Below are 19,713 nucleotides of genomic sequence, written 5' to 3'. Positions count from 1 at the left end.
CACCCTCAATGTAGACCCGACCACGGGCTCTACCCCATCCCTCACTCCTCACCCTCAATGTAGACCCGACCACGGGCTCTACCTCATCCCTGACTCCTCACCCTCACCCGACCATGGGCTCTACCCCATCCCTCACTCCTCACCCTCACTGTAGACCCGACCACGGGCTCTACCCCATCCCTCACTCCTCACCCTCACTGTAGACCCGACCACGGGCTCTACCCCATCCCTCACTCCTCACCCCATCCCTCACTCCTCACCCTCACCCGACCACGGGCTCTACCCCATTCCTCACTCCTCACCCCATCCCTCACTCCTCGCCCTCACTGTAGACCCGACCACGGGCTCTACCCCATCCCTCACTCCTCACCCTCACCCGACCATGGGCTCTACCCCATCCCTCACTCCTCACCCCATCCCTCACTCCTCGCCCTCACTGTAGACCCGACCACGGGCTCTACCCCATCCCTCACTCCTCACCCTCTCCCGACCATGGGCTCTACCCCATCCCTCACTCCTCACCCCATCCCTCACTCCTCGCCCTCACTGTAGACCCGACCATGGGCTCTACCCCATCCCTCACTCCTCACCCTCACTGTAGACCCGACCACGGGCTCTACCCCATCTCTCACTCCTCACCCTCACCCGACCACGGGCTCTACCCCATTCCTCACTCCTCACCCCATCCCTCACTCCTCGCCCTCACTGTAGACCCGACCACGGGCTCTACCCCATCCCCCACTCCTCACCCTCACTGTAGACCCGACCACAGGCTCTACCCCATCCCCCACTCCTCACCCTCACTGTAGACCCGACCACAGGCTCTACCCCATCCCTCACTCCTCACCCTCACTGTAGACCCGACCACGGGCTCTACCCCATCCCTCACTCCTCACCCTGACTGTAGACCCGACCACGGGCTCTACCCATCCCTCATTCCTCACCCTCACTGTAGACCCATCCACGGGTTCTACCTCATTCCTCACTCCTCACCTCATCCCTCACCCTCACTGTAGACCCATCCACACGCTCTACCTCATCCCTCACTCCTCACCCTCACCCGACCATGGGCTCTACCCCATCCCTCACTCCTCAACCTCACCCGACCACGGGCTCTACCCCATTCCTCACTCCTCACCCCATCCCTCACTCCTCGCCCTCACTGTAGACCCGACCACGGGCTCTACCCCATCCCTCACTCCTCACCCTCACTGTAGACCCGACCACGGGCTCTACCCCATCCCCCACTCCTCACCCTCACTGTAGACCCGACCACGGGCTCTACCCCATCCCTCACTCCTCACCCTCACTGTAGACCCAACCACGGGCTCTACCCCATCCCCACTCCTCACCCTCACTGTAGACCCGACCACGGGCTCTACCCCATCCCTCATTCCTCACCCTCACTGTAGACCCGACCACGGGCTCTACCTCATCCCTCACTCCTCACCCTCGCTGTAGACCCGACCACGGGCTCTACCCCATCCCTCACTCCTCACCCTCACTGTAGACCCGACCACGGGCTCTACCCCATCCCTCATTCCTCACCCTCACTGTAGACCCATCCACGGGTTCTACCTCATTCCTCACTCCTCACCTCATCCCTCACCCTCACTGTAGACCATCCACACGCTCTACCTCATCCCTCACTCCTCACCCTCACCCGACCATCGGGCTGTACCCCATCCCTCACTCCTCAACCTCACCCGACCACGGGCTCTACCCCATCCCTCACTCCTCACCCTCACTGTAGACCCGACCACGGGCTCTACCTCATCCCTCACTCCTCACCCTCACTGTAGACCCGACCACGGGCTCTACCCCCATCCCTCACTCCTCACCCTCACTGTAGACCCGACCACGGGCTCTACCCCATCCCCCACTCCTCACCCTCACTGTAGACCCGACCACAGGCTCTACCCCATCCCTCACCTCCTCACCCTCACTGTAGACCCGACCACGGGCTCTACCCCATCCTCACTCCTCACCCTCACTGTAGACCCGACCACGGGCTCTACCCCATCCCTCATTCCTCACCCTCACTGTAGACCCAGCCACGGGTTCTACCTCATTCCTCACCTCATCCCTCACCCTCACTGTAGACCCATCCACACGCTCTACCTCATCCCTCACTCCTCACCCTCACCCGACCATGGGCTCTACCCCATCCCTCACTCCTCACCCTCACTGTAGACCCGACCACGGGCTCTACCCCATCCCTCACTCCTCACCCTCACTGTAGACCCGACCACAGGATCTACCCCATCCCTCACTCCTCACCCTCACTGTAGACACAGAGGTGTATTACAGTGGCATCCTCAGCCTCCAGCACCACCTCCCCTCCCTGACTTCCCCAGGCTCTTGCTTGATTTCAGGAGCCACGGGACCCTCTGGGCTCAGTTCCACAGCAACAACCTGCTCCTCTCTGGAGGAGAAGCCTCCCTCTTCTTTTTCACCTTCCTGCCCACCACCTGAACCCACCCCTCCCCATCACCCGTCCCGTGTCCAACCACGACTTCCACAGCCGGTGGCACAGGGGAGGGAGGGACAGTCGGAGGGAGGGTCAGCGGAGGGAGGCTCAGTGCCTCCAAGACAGAGTTGGCAGCCTGAATCTTCGGGCAATTGTTCCAAATGTGACCAAACTCCTCAGAGGCACAGCACCTCGGGTGACCGGCAGCCTACGGGATGGTATAGTAATGCCCCTCAAAATAAACCTGAATCTGCCCCTTGGCATCCCCATCCCGGGCAGCTGCATAAACAGACAGAATAGGTGGTCAGAACCCTGCGGCAGTGCTCTGTACCGAATCGGGGTTATTTTCGAACGCATCTCGCCGATGGAGCGCAGACAAGGGAATAGGGCCTTGTCAGAGAGATCGGGGTGGACGTCAGAGAGGATTACCAACTGCACAGAGCCCAACTCCAGCTCCACCTGCATAAAAACCTCCCACCTTTAATCCCCCACTCAGGGCCAAAAACACACCCCTCAGTGACTTCTGTACCGCCCCCCCCACAGTGTGACTCCCCCCCCCCCAGTACCGCCCCCCCCCCACAGTGTGACCACTCCCTCGGTACCACCCCTCCCACAGTGTGACCCTCCCTCAGTACCACACCTCCCACCCCTGCCTCATTTCCCCTCCCATCTTCTCTCCAGGCTGCAACAGGTTGGAGTCCCTGGACGTTTCCAAGAACACCCTGGGAACCCGCGCCTGCAGCCACTGCTCCACAGCATCCGGCCCACGCTGCTGACCCGGCTGAATCTGGGCTCTGTGACCCACGCACAAGACAGCCTCCACCTCGATCCACTCGTCAGCTATCTGAGTCAGGTCAGTGCCAGTCAGCCGGTGCCTACCGACTCTCATCCTCTCTCTCTATCCCTCACTCACTCACTATCTATCTCTCTGTCCCACTTTCTCTCATTATCTCTCTCTAACTTGTTCTATCTATCTCTATCTATCCTTTCTCATATTTTTATCCTCTCTGACACACACATTATCTCTCTCTCTCTCTCTCTCTCTCTCTCTCTCACTCTCATTACCACTCTCCCTCTCTCTCTATCTCCTCATTGCTCTCTGTCTCTAACATTAACACACTCCCTCTCCCTCATCCACCAGTGTCTGTCCCAGCCATCCATCTCTCCCTCCCTCTATCAATCCCTAACTCTACCTCGATCTCTATCTCACTCAGTCTCTTTCAATCTCTCTTCCCCTTTATATTCCTTTTTCTTTCTCTCTCTCTACCTCTACCCCCTCTCCCACCACAACCCTCCTCTCCTCTACCTGTATCTCCCCTTCCCCATCATACTCTCCCCTCACGCTCCCCCCTCACACGCCCCTCTCGCTCTCTTCCCTTCTCACATTCTCCTCCTCACACACCCGCTTCCCCTCTCCCCATCCAAACCTTCTCCCCACCCCCTCTCCCCATCCAAACCTTCTCCCCACCCCCTCTCCCCATCCAAACCTTCTCCCCACCCCCTCTCTCCATCCAAACCTTCTCCCCAACCCCTCCCCATCCAAACCTTCTCCCCACCCCCTCTCTCCATCCAAACCTTCTCCCCAACCCCTCCCCATCCAACCTTCTCCCCACCCCCTCTCCCCATCCCCTTCTCCCCACCCCCTCTCTCCATCCAAACCTTCTCCCCAACCCCTCCCCATCCAAACCTTCTCCCCACCCCCTCTCTCCATCCAAACCTTCTCCCCAACCCCTCCCCATCCAACCTTCTCCCCCACCCCCTCTCCCCATCCCCTTCTCCCCCACCCCCTCTCTCCATCCAAACCTTCTCCCCCAACCCCTCCCCATCCAACCTTCTCCCCAACCCCTCTCTCCATCCAACCTTCTCCCCACCCCCTCTCCCCATCCAAACCTTCTCCCCACCCCCTCTCCATCCAAACCTTCTCCCCAACCCCTCCCATCCAACCTTCTTCCCAACCCCTCTCCCCATCCAACCTTCTCCCCAACCCCTCTCCATCCAACCTTTTCCCCACCCCCTCTCCCCATCCAACCTTCTCCCCAACCCCTCCCCATCCAACCTTCTCCCCCACCCCCTCTCCCCATCCAACCTTCTCCCCACCCCCTCTCTCCATCCAACCTTCTCCCCAACCCCTCTCCCCATCCAACCTTCTCCCCAACCCCTCTCCATCCAAACCTTCTCCCCACCCCCTCTCCCCATCCAACCTTCTCCCCACCCCCTCTCCCCATCCAACCTTCTCCCCAACCCCTCTCCCCATCCAACCTTCTCCCAACCCCTCTCCCCATCCAACCTTCTCCCCACCCCCTCTCCCCATCCAAACCTTCTCCCCACCCCCTCCCCATCCAACCTTCTCCCCACCCCCTCTCTCCATCCAAACCTTCTCCCCACCCCCTCTCCCCATCCAACCTTCTCCCCACCCCCTCTCTCCATCCAACCTTCTCCCCACCCCCCTCTCCCCATCCAACCTTCTCCCCAACCCCTCTCCCCATCCAAACCTTCTCCCCACCCCCTCTCCCCATCCAACCTTCTCCCCACCCCCTCTCCCCATCCAAACCTTTTCCCCACCCCCTCTCTCCATCCAACCTTCTCCCCAACCCCTCTCCCCATCCAACCTTCTCCCCAACCCCTCTCCCCATCCAAACCTTCTCCCCACCCCCTCTCTCCATCCAAACCTCCCCACCCCCTCTCCCCATCCAACCTTCTCCCCACCCCCTCTCCCCATCCAACCTTCTCCCCAACCCCTCTCCATCCAACCTTTTCCCCACCCCCTCTCCCCATCCAACCTTCTCCCCAACCCCTCTCCCCATCCAACCTTCTCCCCAACCCCTCTCCCCATCCAAACCTTCTCCCCACCCCCTCTCCCCATCCAACCTTCTCCCCACCCCCTCTCCCCATCCAACCTTCTCCCCAACCCCTCTCCCCATCCAACCTTCTCCCCACCCCCTCTCTCCATCCAAACTTCTCCCACCCCCTCTCCCCATCCAACCTTCTCCCCACCCCCCTCTCCATCCAACCTTCTCCCCACCCCCTCTCTCATCCAAACCTCTCCCCACCACCTCTCCCCATCCAACCTTCTCCCCACCCCCTCCCCATCCAACCTTCTCCCCAACCCCTCTCCCCATTCACCTTCTCCCCACCCCCTCTCTCCATCCAAACCTTCTCCCCACCCCCTCTCTCCATCCAACCTTCTCCCCACCCCTCTCTCCATCCAAACCTTCTCCCCACCCCCTCTCCCCATCCAAACCTTCTCCCCCACCCCCTCTCCCCATCCAAACTTCTCCCCACCCCCTCTCCCCATCCAAACCTTCTCCCCAACCCCTCTCCCCATCCAACCTCCCCACCCCCTCTCCCCATCCAACCTTCTCCCCAACCCCTCTCTCCATCCAACCTTCTCCCCACCCCCTCTCCCCCATCCAACCTTCTCCCCAACCCCTCTCCCCATCCGAACCTTCTCCCCAACCCCTCTCCCCATCCAACCTTCTCCCCATCCAAACCTTCTCCCCACCCCCTCTCTCCATCCAAACCTTCTCCCAACCCCTCCCCATCCAACCTTCTCCCCAACCCCTCTCCCCATCCAACCTTCTCCCCAACCCCTCTCCCCATCCAAACCTTCACCCCAACCCCTCTCCCCATCCAACCTTCTCCACACCCCCTCTCCCCATCCAACCTTCTCCCCACCCCCTCTCTCCATCCAAACCTTCTCCCCATCCCCTTCCCCATCCAAACCTTCTCCCCACCCCCTCTCCCCATCCAACCTTCTCCCCACCCCCCTCCCCATCCAACCTTCTCCACACCCCCTCTCTCCATCCAACCTTCTCCCCACCTTCTCTCCCCATCCAAACCTTCTCCCCACCCCCTCTCCCCATCCAACCTTCTCCCCATCCTCTCTCCCCATCCAACCTTCTCCCCACCCCCTCTCTCCATCCAAACCTTCTCCCCAACCCCTCTCTCCATCCAACCTTCTCCCCACCCCCTCCCCATCCAACCTTCTCCCCACCCCCTCTCCCCATCCAACCTTCTCCCCAACCCCTCTCCCCATCCAACCTTCTCCCCACCCCCTCTCCCCATCCAAACCTTCTCCCCACCCCCTCTCCCCATCCAAACCTTCTCCCCACCCCCTCTCCCCATCCAAACCTTCTCCCCATCCTTCTTTCTCCCCACCCCCTCCCCATCCTTCCTTCTCCCCACCCCCTCTCCCCATCCAAACCTTCTCCCCACCCCCTCTCTCCATCCAACCTTCTCCCCACCCTCTCTCCCCATCCAAACCTTTCTCCCCACCCCCTCTCTCCATCCAACCTTCTCCCCACCCCCTCTCTCCATCCAACCCTTCTCCCCACCCTCTCTCCCCATCCAAACCTTCTCCCCACCCCCTCTCTCCATCCAAACCTTCTCCCCACCCTCTCTCCATCCAACCTTCTTCCCACCCCCTCTCCCCATCCAACCTTCTCCCCACCCCCTCTCCCCATCCAAACCTTCTCCCCACCCCCTCTCCCCATCCAACCTTCTCCCCACCCCCTCTCCCCATCCAACCTTCTCCCCACCCCCTCCCCCCACCCCCTCCCCAACCAACCTTCTCCCCACCCCCTCTCCATCCAACCTTCTCCCCACCCCCTCTCCCCATCCAACCTTCTCCCCAACCCCTCTCTCCATCCAACCTTCTCCCCACCCCCTCTCCCAATCCAACCTTCTCCCCAACCCCTCTCTCCATCCAACCTTCTCCCCACCCCCTCTCCCCCAACCAACCTTCTCCCCCACCCCCTCTCCATCCAACCTTCTCCCCAACCCCTCTCCCCATCCAAACCTTCTCCCCACCCCCCTCTCCCCATCCAACCTTCTCCCCAACCCCTCTCTCCATCCAACCTTCTCCCCACCCCCTCTCCCCATCCAAACCTTCTCCCCACCCCCTCCCCATCCAAACCTTCTCCCCACCCCCTCTCTCCATCCAACCTTCTCCCCAACCCCTCTCCCCATCCAACCTTCTCCCCACCCCCTCTCTCCATCCAACCTTCTCCCCACCCCCTCCCCATCCAACCTTCTCCCCCACCCCCTCTCTCCATCCAAACCTTCTCCCCACCCCCTCTCCCCATCCAACCTTCTCCCCCACCCCCTCTCCCCATCCAACCTTCTCCCCACCCCCTCTCCCATCCAACCTTCTCCCCAACCCCTCTCCCCATCCCAACTTCTCCCCACCCCCTCTCCCCATCCAACCTTCTCCACACCCCCTCTCCCCATCCAACCTTCTCCCCACCCCCTCTCTCCATCCAAACCTTCTCCCCACCCCCTCCCCATCCAAACCTTCTCCCCACCCCCTCTCTCCATCCAACCTTCTCCCCCACCCCCTCTCCCCATCCAACCTTCTCCCCCACCCCCTCTCTCCATCCAACCTTCTCCCACCCCCTCCCCATCCAAACCTTCTCCCCACCCCCTCTCTCCATCCAACCTTCTCCCCACCCCCTCTCCCCATCCAACCTTCTCCCCAACCCCCTCTCTCCATCCAAACCTTCTCCCCACCCCTCCCCATCCAAACCTTCTCCCCACCCCCTCTCTCCATCCAACCTTCTCCCCAACCCCTCTCCCCATCCAAACCTTCTCCCCACCCCCTCTCTCCATCCAAACCTTCTCCCCATCCCCTCTCCCCATCCAACCTTCTCCCCAACCCCTCTCCCCATCCAACCTTCTCCCCACCCCCTCTCCCCATCCAACCTTCTCCCCAACCCCTCCCCATCCAACCTTCTCCCCACCCCCTCTCTCCATCCAAACCTTCTCCCCACCCCCTCTCTCCATCCAAACCTTCTCCCCATCCCCTCTCCCCATCCAACCTTCTCCCCAACCCCTCTCCCCATCCAACCTTCTCCCCACCCCCTCTCCCCATCCAACCTTCTCCCCAACCCCTCCCCATCCAACCTTCTCCCCACCCCCTCTCCCCATCCAACCTTCTCCCCACCCCTCTCCCCATCCAACCTTCTTCCCACCCCCTCTCTCCTACCCTCTCCCCAACCAACCTTCTCCCCACCCCCTCTCTCCTACCCCCTCCCCTACCCCTCTCTCCTACCCCCTCTCTCCTACCCCCCTGCCCTACCCCTTTCTGCCTGCCGCCTGTCTCCTGTTTGCCGTTCAGCTCCCGCCATGCTCACACCTTCGTCTGCATCCTGACTGTATCTCCGTGCCAGTGCCTTGTGTTTCGGTTCACCCGTTCGGCATACTATGCAAGAACATGTCCAGCATTCTCTCAAATATATTTGCTAAAGGAGCACCCTCTCTCTCCCACTCCTCCCACTTCTTCTTTGTCAATCTCTCACCCCTCTCCCCTTTCCTCCACCCCTTCCTCCTCTCCTCCCCATCACCCCTCATGCTGTCCCCCTCTCCCTTCCCCCTCTCCTCCTTCCTCCCTATGTCACTCACTCCTCTCTCCATTTCACCTCGCTTTTTCAGGCTGCCAAGTTTCCATCCGCACATACTGTTCATAAGACTCTCTCTCTTATCCCAACAGGATGGCTGTATTCTGGCTCATCTCACCCTCTCCAGCAATGCCCTCAACAACGACAGCGTCAGAAATCTTGCCAGGTACCGAGTGACGAGCTTCACCCTTTGGAATACAAATCCCAACCACATGTACCCACAGTGGGCTGTCTCTCAATCCCTCTCTCTCAGGGTTGATCTATACACTGACCAGTGTCTCTCAGAGGGAGATCTGTACACTGACCGGTGTCTCTCTCTGTCCCTGTCACTCAGAGAGAGATCTGTACACTGACCGGTGTCTCTCTCTGTCCCTGTCACTCAGAGAGAGATCTGTACACTGACCAGTGTCTCTCTCTGTCCCTCTCACTCAAAGAGAGATCTGTACACTGACCAGTGTCTCTCAGAGAGAGATCTGTACACTGACCAGTGTCTCTCAGAGGGAGATCTGTACACTGACCGGTGTCTCTCTCAGTCCCTCTCTCTCAGGGTTGATCTATACACTGACCAGTGTCTCTCAGAGGGAGATCTATACACTGACCGGTGTCTCTCAGAGGGAGATCTGTACACTGACCAGTGTCTCTCAGAGGGAGATCTGTACACTGACCGGTGTCTCTCTCTGTCCCTCTCACTCAGAGAGAGATCTGTAAATGACCAGTGTCTCTCTCTGTCCCTCTCACTCAGAGAGAGATCTGTACACTGACCAATGTCTCTCATGAGGGAGATCTATACACTGACCAGTGTCTCTCAGAGGGAGATTTGTACACTGACCAGGGTCTCTCTCTGTCCCTCTCTCTCAGGGTTGATCTGTACACTGACCAGTGTCTCTCAGAGGGAGATTTGTACACTGACCAGGGTCTCTCTCTGTCCCTCTCTCTCAGGGTTGATCTGTACACTGACCAGTGTCTCTCAGAGGGAGATTTGTACACTGACCGGTGTCTCTCTCTGTCCCTCTTTCTCAGAGAGAGATCTGTACACTGACCGGTGTCTCTCAGAGGGAGATCTGTACACTGACTAGTGTCTCCTCTCTGTCCCTCCTCACTCAGAGAGAGATCTGTACACTGACCAATGCCTCTCCAGGGGGAGATCTGTACACTGACCAGTGTTACTCAGTCCCTCTCTCTCACAGGGAGATCTATACACTGACCAAGATCTCCCGGTCCTGCTCTCTCCCCTTTTCCCCTTGTCCTTCTCCCCCTCTCTGCTTCCCTCTCCCCCTCCCACTCTCCCCCTCCCTCTCTCTGGTGGTTCTACACCCTAGGTTGTTTGTTTTGTCTCGAAATCGTGGTGCTGTGGGCAGGACTAATCTGTCAGGTCACCCTCCCATTCCCTACTAGGTGCCTGCCCTCTCTACCATCACTGGCATCCCTGGACCTTTCCCAAAACCCTGACATCAGTCTTCCCGGTCTGCAGATACTTCTGACTGCCCTGGACAAGAGGGTGTCCTGCCTGGATCTCCTGGATTTGTCAGGTTAGTGGGGAACAGCGGATCAATCTCTGTGAGGTGACGGGAGGTTCATCACTTCACTCCCACAGTCATGGAGCACAGGGCAGGCCGGACTCCAGGTCACTGAGTATTCCCTCCGGGGTGAGATGGAGGGATTTCCTCAGCAGGGGCTCTTTCATATCTGGAGACGTCGACCCTTGCTACAGATTGGGGAATTTTCTCTGGAGGGTTAGAGGCCTGAATCAGAATGAAAATATGTGCAGGTTTCATATCACAGACATGTTTCCCAGCAGCAGTGACAGTGACAAAAAACAATGAATTAATCAGAAATGCATGAACACTGAGCCCAGAGCAAACATAGTGCGGGAATGTTCACGGTTTCTGACGGCAGAGGGGGAAGAAGCTGTTCCTGAATCACTGACTGTGTGTCTTCAGGCTCCTGTACCTCCTTCCTGATGGTAGCAATGAGAAGAGGCCGTGTCCTGGGTGATGGGGGCCCTTAAAGATGGATGCCACCTTTTTGAGGTGTCAGTTACTGAAGATGTTCTCAATACTGTTGACTCTCCGCACCCCCCTCCCTACCGGAAACCGTCCCTCCCCTACTGGATACCGTCCCTTCCCTAACGGACACCGTCCCTCCCCTACCGGAACTGTCCCTCCCCTACCGGAACTGTCCCTCCCCTACCGGACACCGTCCCTCCGAGCCCCCCTACCTGACACTGTCCCTCCCTACCGGACACCGTCCCTCCCCTACTGGATACCGTCCCTCCCCTACCGGACACTGTCCCTCCCTACCCGGACACCGTCCCTCCCCTACTGGACACCGTCTCTCCCCTACCCGGACACTGTCTCTCCCCTACTGGACACCGTCTCTCCCCTACCGGACACTGTCTCTCCCCTACCGGGATACTGTCTCTCCCCTACCGGACACTGTCTCTCCCCTACCGGAAAACCGTCCCTCCGAGCCCCCTACCGGACACTGTCCCTCCCCTACCGGACACCATCCCTCCCCTACCGGATACCGTCCCTCCCTACCGGATACCGTCCCTCCCCTACCGGACACCGTCCCTCCCCTACCGGACACTGTCCCTCCCCTACCGGACACCGTCTCTCCCCTACCGGACACTGTCTCTCCCCTACTGGACACTGTCTCTCCCCTAACCGGAAACCGTCCCTCCCCCTACCGGATACCGTCCCTCCCCTACCGGACACTGTCCCTCCCCTACCGGATACCGGTCCCTCCCCTACCGGACACTGTCCCTCCCCTACCGGATACCGTCCCTCCCTACCCGGATAACCGTCCCTCCCCTACCGGACACCGTCCCTCCCCTACCGGATACCGTCCCTCCCCTACCGGACACTGTCCCTCCCCCTACCGGATACCGTCCCTCCCCTACCGGACACTGGTCCCTCCCCTACCGGAAACCGTCCCTCCCCTACCGGATACCGTCCCTCCCCTACCGGACACTGTCCCTCCTACCGGACACCGTCCCTCCCCACCGGACATCGTCTCTCCCCTACCGGACACCGTCCCTCCCCTACTGGACACCGTCCCTCCCCTACTGGACACTGTCTCTCTCCCCTACCGGACACTGTCTCTCCCCTACCGGAAACCGTCCCTCCCCTACCGGATACCGTCCCTCCCCTACCGGACACGTCCCTCCCTACCGGACACCGTCCCTCCCTACCGGACACTGTCCCTCCCTACCGGACACTGTCCCTCCCCTACTGGACACCGTCTCTCCCCTACCGGACACTGTCCCTCCCTACCGGACACTGTCCCTCCCTACCGGACACCGTCCCTTCCCCTACCGGACACCGTCTCTCCCCTACTGGACACCGTCTCTCCCCTACCGGACACTGTCTCTCCCCTACCGGATACTGTCTCTCCCCTACCGGACACTGTCTCTCCCCTACCGGAAACCGTCCCTCCGAGCCCCCTACCGGACACTGTCCCTCCCCTACCGGACACCGTCCCTCCCCTACTGGACACCGTCTCTCCCCTACCGGACACTGTCTCTCCCCTACTGGACACCGTCTCTCCCCTACCGGACACTGTCTCTCCCCTACTGGACACTGTCTCTCCCCTACCGGATACCGTCCCTCCCCTACCGGACACTGTCCCTCCCCTACCGGATACCGTCCCTCCCCTACCGGACACTGTCCCTCCCCTACCGGATACCGTCCCTCCCTACCGGATACCGTCCCTCCCCTACCGGACACCGTCCCTCCCCTACCGGATACCGTCCCTCCCCTACCGGACACTGTCCCTCCCCTACTGGACACCGTCTCTCCCCTACCGGACACTGTCTCTCCCCTACTGGACACTGTCTCTCCCCTACCGGATACCGTCCCTCCCCTACCGGACACTGTCCCCTCCCCTACCGGATACCGTCCCTCCCCTACCGGACACTGTCCCTCCCCTACCGGATACCGTCCCTCCCTACCGGATACCGTCCCTCCCCTACCGGACACCGTCCCTCCCCTACCGGATACCGTCCCTCCCTACCGGATACCGTCCCTCCCCTACCGGACACCGTCCCTCCCCTACCGGATACCGTCCCTCCCCTACCGGACACTGTCCCTCCCCTACCGGAAACCGTCCCTCCCCTACCGGATACCGTCCCTCCCCTACCGGACACTGTCCCTCCCTACCGGACACCGTCCCTCCCCACCGGACATCGTCTCTCCCCTACCGGACACCGTCCCTCCCCTACTGGACACCGTCCCTCCCCTACTGGACACTGTCTCTCCCCTACCGGACACCGTCTCTCCCCTACTGGACACTGTCTCTCCCCTACCGGAAACCGTCCCTCCCCTACCGGATACCGTCCCTCCCCTACCGGACACCGTCCCTCCCTACCGGACACCGTCCCTCCCTACCGGACACTGTCCCTCCCTACCGGACACTGTCCCTCCCCTACTGGACACCGTCTCTCCCCTACCGGACACCGTCCCTCCCCTACCGGACACCGTCCCTCCCCTACTGGACACTGTCTCTCCCCTACTGGACACTGTCTCTCCCCTACCGGAAACCGTCCCTCCGAGCCCCCTACCGGACACTGTCCCTCCCTACCGGACACCGTCCCTCCCCTACTGGATACCGTCCCTCCCCTACCGGACACTGTCCCTCCCTACCGGACACCGTCCCTCCCCTACTGGATACCGTCCCTCCCCTACCGGACACTGTCCCTCCCTACCGGACACCGTCCCTCCCCTACCGGACACCGTCCCTCCCCTACTGGACACCGTCCCTCCCCTACTGGACACTGTCTCTCCCCTACCGGACACCGTCTCTCCCCCTACCGGACACTGTCTCTCCCCTACTGGACACTGTCTCTCCCCTACCGGAAACCGTCCCTCCGAGCCCCCTACCGGACACTGTCCCTCCCTACTGGACACCGTCTCTCCCCTACCGGACACTGTCCCTCCCCTACCGGACACTGTCTCTCCCCTACTGGACACCGTCCCTCCCCTACCGGACACTGTCTCTCCCCTACTGGACACTGTCTCTCCCCTACCGGAAACCGTCCCTCCGAGCCCCCTACCGGACACTGTCCCTCCCTACCGGACACCGTCCCTCCCCTACCGGACACTGTCCCTCCCCTACCGGACACTGTCTCTCCCCTACTGGACACTGTCTCTCCCCTACCGGACACTGTCCCTCCCCTACCGGACACTGTCTCTCCCCCTACTGGACACCGTCTCTCCCCTACCGGACACCGTCTCTCCCCTACTGGACACTGTCTCTCCCCTACAGGACACCGTCTCTCCCCTACCAGAAACCGTCCCTCCCCTACCGGACACCGTCTCTCCCCTACTGGACACTGTCTCTCCCCTACTGGACACCGTCTCTCCCCTACCAGAAACCGTCCCTCCCCTACCGGATACCGTCCCTCCCCACCGGACACCGTCTCTCCCCTACCGGACACCGTCCCTCCCCACCGGATACCGTCCCTCCCCTACCGGACATCGTCCCTCCCCTACCGGACACCGTCTCTCCCCTACTGGACACTGTCTCTCCCCTACTGGACACCGTCTCTCCCCTACCAGAAACCGTCCCTCCCCTACCGGATACCGTCCCTCCCCACCGGACACCGTCTCTCCCCTACCGGAAACCGTCCCTCCGAGCCCCCTACCGGACACCGTCCCTCCCCACCGGATACCGTCCCTCCCCTACCGGACACTGTCCCCCCCTACCGGACATCGTCCCTCCCCTACCGGACACTGTACCCCCCCTACCGGACACCGTCTCTCCGCGCCCCCCCACCGGACATCATCCCTCCCCTTCTGGACACCATCCCTCCCCTACCGGACACCGTCCCTCCCCACCGGACATCGTCCCTCCCCTACCGGACACCGTCCCTCCCCTACCGGATACCGTCCCTCCCTACCGGACATCGTCCCTCCCTACCGGACACCGTCCCTCCCCTACCGGACACCGTCCCTCCCCACCGGACATCGTCCCTCCCCTACCGGACATCGTCCCTCCCCTACCGGACACCGTCCCTCCCTACCGGACATTGTCCCTCCCCTACTGGACGCCATCCCTCCGCGCCCCCCCACCGGACACCATCCCTCCCCTTCCGGACACCATCCCTCCCCTACCGGACACCGTCCCTCCCCACCGGACACCGTCCCTCCCCTACCGGACACTGTCCCTCCCCTACCGGACACCGTCCCTCCCCACCGGACACCGTCCCTCCCCACCGGACATCGTCCCTCCCCTACCGGACACTGTCCCTCCCCTACCGGATACCGTCCCTCCCTACCGGACATCGTCCCTCCCTACCGGACACCGTCCCTCCCCTACCGGACACCGTCCCTCCCCACCGGACACCGTCCCTCCCTACCGGACACTGTCTCTCCCCTACTGGACACCGTCCCTCCCCTACCGGACATTGTCCCTCCCCTACTGGACGCCATCCCTCCGCGCCCCCCCCCACCGGACACCGTCCCTCCCCCACTGGACACCGTCCCTCCCCTACCGGACACTGTCCCTCCCTACCGGACACCGTCCCTCCGAGCCCCCTACCGGACACTGTCCCTCCCCTACCGGACACCGTCCCTCCCTACCAGACACCATCCCTCCCTACCGGATACCGTCCCTCCCCCACCGGACACCGTCCCTCCCTACCGGACACTGTCCCTCCCTACCGGACATTGTCCCTCCCCTACTGGACGCCATCCCTCCGCGCCCCCCCCCACCGGACACCGTCCCTCCCCCACTGGACACCGTCCCTCCCCTACCGGACACCGTCCCTCCCCTACCGGACACTGTCCCTCCCTACCGGACACCGTCCCTCCGAGCCCCCTACCGGACACTGTCCCTCCCTACCGGACACTGTCCCTCCCTACCAGACACCATCCCTCCCTACCGGACACCGTCCCTCCCCACCGGACACCGTCCCTCCCTACCGGACACTGTCTCTCCCCTACCGGACACCATCCCTCCCTACCGGACACCTTCCCTCCCCACCGGACACCGTCCCTCCCTACCGGACACTGTCTCTCCCCTACCGGACACCGTCCCTCCCCTACCGGACACTGTCCCTCCCTACCGGACACTGTCCCTCCCTATCGGACACCGTCCCTCCGCGCCCCCTACCGGACTGTGATGCAAGCAGATCTGGAGATGGTTTATAAAACTAGTCGAGACATCAACACACATCCTGTCAGACTGTTTCACAGGTGGAATTTCCAGAGTGGAAATAATGCTTTTGACTCGAGGTTTTGTGTATATCTGGCAAATGCAGCTGATCTTTACATAATGATTATCTTCAAATCCTAGAGGCATAGCTTTAAATTGAAAAGGCAGAGGTTCGAGGAGACGTGAGGGGCAAGTTTTACGTCATTTACTGTATTCAGAGATTTCCACTCTTCAGCCAGCAGCTCACCTTTTTAACACCAGCCACAATGACCAACTGACCTTCTAACCAGTATGTCTTTGAACTGTGGGAGGAAACTAGAGCACCCAGAGGAAACCCACACATTTCATGTAGAGAACGTACAAACTCTTTCGAGGGTGCCGGAACTGAATTCCAAACTCCGGAGCACCTGGGGTATACCCACAAGGTCACAGAGAGAACGTGCAGGCTCCGCACAGACAGCGCCGGAGGCCAGGATCAAACCTGGGATTTCTGGGACAATAGGGCAACAACAGTCCCCACTGTGACTCTCCTCTGAGGGCCACAACTGCCGATACTCCCACAAGAGGTCCAGCTGCCTGTGGTTCCTCCCAGCCAATACCTGGGTTTGATCACCAGATGGAACTGTCATGTTTCTGCGATCAAGGTCAGAGTTCTTAGTTCAGCCCCGTCCCACTCCCCTTTTCCTCTTGCAAAGGTGGGTTTCTCAGTGACTACATCAACACAACTTTACAAGTTCAAGTTTAATTATCATTCAGCCGTACACAGGGCTACAGCCACAAGAAACAGCATTCCTTCGGGGCCAAGGTGCAAGTCACACTAGCAACAGCACGGAGCACAAAGAGCACAACTGGTTATGATAATAGAAAACATACAGTCACAAAGGAAAAAAATATCTAGCCCAAGCCCGGAGTGGTCTGATGTTTGAATTAATGGTTGCACTGGTCCAGCTTGTTCTTCCACTGAGCAAACACTGGGGGGCAGCACTGAGTGAACACCAGAGTAACACTATGGTATTACACAATTCACACCCAACAGATTAACATTTAAGACTAAGATTTGCTTTATTTATCACACACACATCAAAACATACAGTGAAATGCGTTAATTGCATTAACAACCAATGTCATCCGACGATGTGCTGGGGGCAGCCCTTAAGTGTTGTCACACATTTAAAGTAGTAAAGTTCAAAGTAAATTTATTATCAAACTCCATATACAACCCTGAGATTCATTTTCCTGTGGGCATTCACAGTAGGTACAAAGAAACAATAATAATAAAATAAGCTATGAATATAGAGTTATAGAGTCATACTATAGCACAGAAATAGACCCTTCGGCCCATCTAGTCCATGCTGAACTTATTTTGCCTAGTCCCATCGACCAATCTCTGGGCCATCATCCTCTGTGCCCCTCCTATTTCAGTGTTGAGGTGAGTGAAGTTATCCCCTGTGGTTCAAGAGTCTGATGGCTCAGGGGTAATAACCGTTCCTGAACCTGGTGGTGTGGGTTCTGAGGCTCCTGTACCTTCTTCCTGATGGCAGCAGTGAGAAGAGAGCTTGTCCTGAGTGATGGGGGTCCCTGATGTTGGAAGCTGCTATCGCCCGGTAGCACTCACATCTATACAGTAGTAATGAAATGGGAGAGAGCAGGAGAGGGTCACAGGGAGAGGGTCACCGGGAGAGGGCAGGAGAGGGTCACAGGGAGAGGGTCACCGGGAGAGGGCAGGAGAGGGTCACAGGGAGAGGGTCACTGGGAGAGGGCAGGAGAGGGCTCGAAGGAGATGAAATGCTTTGAGAGGTTGGTCATGACTAGACTGAGTTCCTGCCTCAGCAAGGACCTGGACCCATTGTAATTTGCCTATTGCCACAATAGGTCAACAGCAGACACAATCTCAATGGCTCTTCACACGGCTTTAGGCCACCTGGACAACACAAACACCTACATCAGGATGCTGTTCATTGACTATAGCTCAGCATTTAATATCATCATTCCCACAATCCTGATTGAGAAGTTGTACCTCCCTCTGCAATTGGATTCTCAACTTCCTAACTGGAAGACCACAATCTGTGTGGATTGGTGATAACATCTCCTCCTCATTGATGATCAACACTGTTGCACCTCAGGGGTGTGTGCTTAGCCCACTGCTCTACTCTCTATATACACATGACTGTGTGGCTAAGCATAGTTCAAATACCATCTGTAAATTTGCTGATGATACAGCCATTGTTGGTAGAATCTCAGGTGGTGATGAGAGGGCGTACAGGAGTGAGATATGCCAACTAGTGGAGTGGTGTCACAGCAACAACCTGGCACTCAACGTTAGTAAGATGAAAGAGCTGATTGTGGATTTCAGGAAGGGTAAGACGAAGGAACACATACCAATCCTCATAGAGGGATCAGAGGTGGAGAGAGTGAGCAGCTTCAAGTTCCTCAGTGTCAAGATCTCTGAGGACCTAACCTGGTCCCAACACATCGATGTAGTCATAAAGAAGGCAAGACTGTGGCTATACTTCATTAGAAGAGATTTGACATGTCAACAAATACACTCAAAACCTTCTATAGTTGTACGGTGGAGAGCATTCTGACAGGCTGCATCACTGTCTGGTATGGAGGGGCTACTGCACAGGATTGAAAGAAGCTGCAGAAGGTTGTAAATCTAGTCAGCTCCATCTTGGGCACTAGCCTACAAAGTACCCAGGACATCTTTAGGTAGCAGTGTCTCAGAAAGGCAGCGTCCATTATTAAGGACCTCCAGCACCCAGGGCATGCCCTTTTCTCACTGTTACCATCAGGTAGGAGGTACAGAAGCCTGAAGGCACACACTCAGCGATTCAGGAACAGCTTCTTCCCCTCTGCCATCAGATTCCTAAAAGGACATTGAACCCTTGGACACTACCTCACTTTTTAAATACATATTATTTCTGGTTTTTTGCACAATTTTTAATCTATTCAATAAGTATACTGTAATTGATTGTTATTTATTATTATCATTTATTTTTTCTTCTAGATTATGTATTGCATTGAACTGCCACTGCTAAGTGAACAAAGTTCACGTCACATGACGGTGATAATAAACCTGATTCTGATTTCCTACAACAGCGTTCCGTGTAGATACAGACAGACAGACAGACAGACAGACAGACAGACAGATGTATTTTATTGATCCCGAGGTAGATGTGCTCAATGGTGGGGAGAGCTTTCCCTGTGATGGACTGGGCTGTATCTGCTACTTCTTGGCATCAACATAGCATGCCCACTATGTTCAGCAAAACAAACCCCTGTCCGCCCACCCAGTGACACGGCTCCAACCCCAGTACAGGCCCTGTCCGGGCCTCCAACCCTAACACAGGCTACCTCCGGGCCTCCAAACACCTCCAACCCCATCACAGGCCACCTCCCATTTAAAAATTACTCAGACCATAAGACATGGCAGAATTTAGCTATTCGACCCATCGAGTCTGCTCTGACATTCCATCAGGGCTGATTTATTATCTCTCAACCTCATTCTCCTGCTTTCTCCCTGTAACCTTTGACACCCTGACTCATCAAGAACCTGTCAGCCTCCACTTTAAATATACCCAGTGACTTGGCCTCCATGGCCATCTGTGACAATGAATTCCTCAGAATCATCACCTTTGACTAAAGAAATTGCTCCTCATCTCTGTTCTAAAAGGACCTTCCTCTATTCTGAGG

The 19,713-nt window shown here is 58.6% G+C and overlaps 2 protein-coding genes across 2 annotated transcripts in view; one reads left to right on the top strand and one right to left on the bottom strand.

Moving 5' to 3' along the window:
- The window catches only part of LOC140732479 (tonsoku-like protein), a 288,594-nt gene that overhangs the window by 265,804 nt on the left and 3,077 nt on the right, over positions 1-19,713 (top strand). The window contains exons 18-20 of the mRNA XM_073055190.1: positions 3,152-3,323; positions 8,958-9,031; positions 10,261-10,394. Coding sequence (XP_072911291.1) covers positions 3,152-3,246 — 95 coding nt within the window. The 3' untranslated portion in view covers positions 3,247-3,323; positions 8,958-9,031; positions 10,261-10,394. The remainder of the gene's footprint in view (positions 1-3,151; positions 3,324-8,957; positions 9,032-10,260; positions 10,395-19,713) is intronic.
- Positions 3,311-8,423, bottom strand: LOC140732548 (uncharacterized). Its single transcript, XM_073055317.1, has 7 exons — positions 8,160-8,423; positions 7,539-7,637; positions 6,927-7,004; positions 6,529-6,585; positions 5,140-5,150; positions 4,471-4,572; positions 3,311-3,314 (listed from the first exon to the last, which is right to left on the bottom strand). Exons 1-7 carry the CDS (start codon positions 8,421-8,423, stop codon positions 3,311-3,313), a joined length of 615 nt encoding a protein of 204 aa, XP_072911418.1.

Source organism: Hemitrygon akajei, chromosome 8, assembly GCF_048418815.1.
Source record: "Hemitrygon akajei chromosome 8, sHemAka1.3, whole genome shotgun sequence".
NCBI classification, from domain to species: domain Eukaryota; kingdom Metazoa; phylum Chordata; class Chondrichthyes; order Myliobatiformes; family Dasyatidae; genus Hemitrygon; species Hemitrygon akajei.
This window is presented reverse-complemented; position numbering and strand designations above follow the sequence as displayed.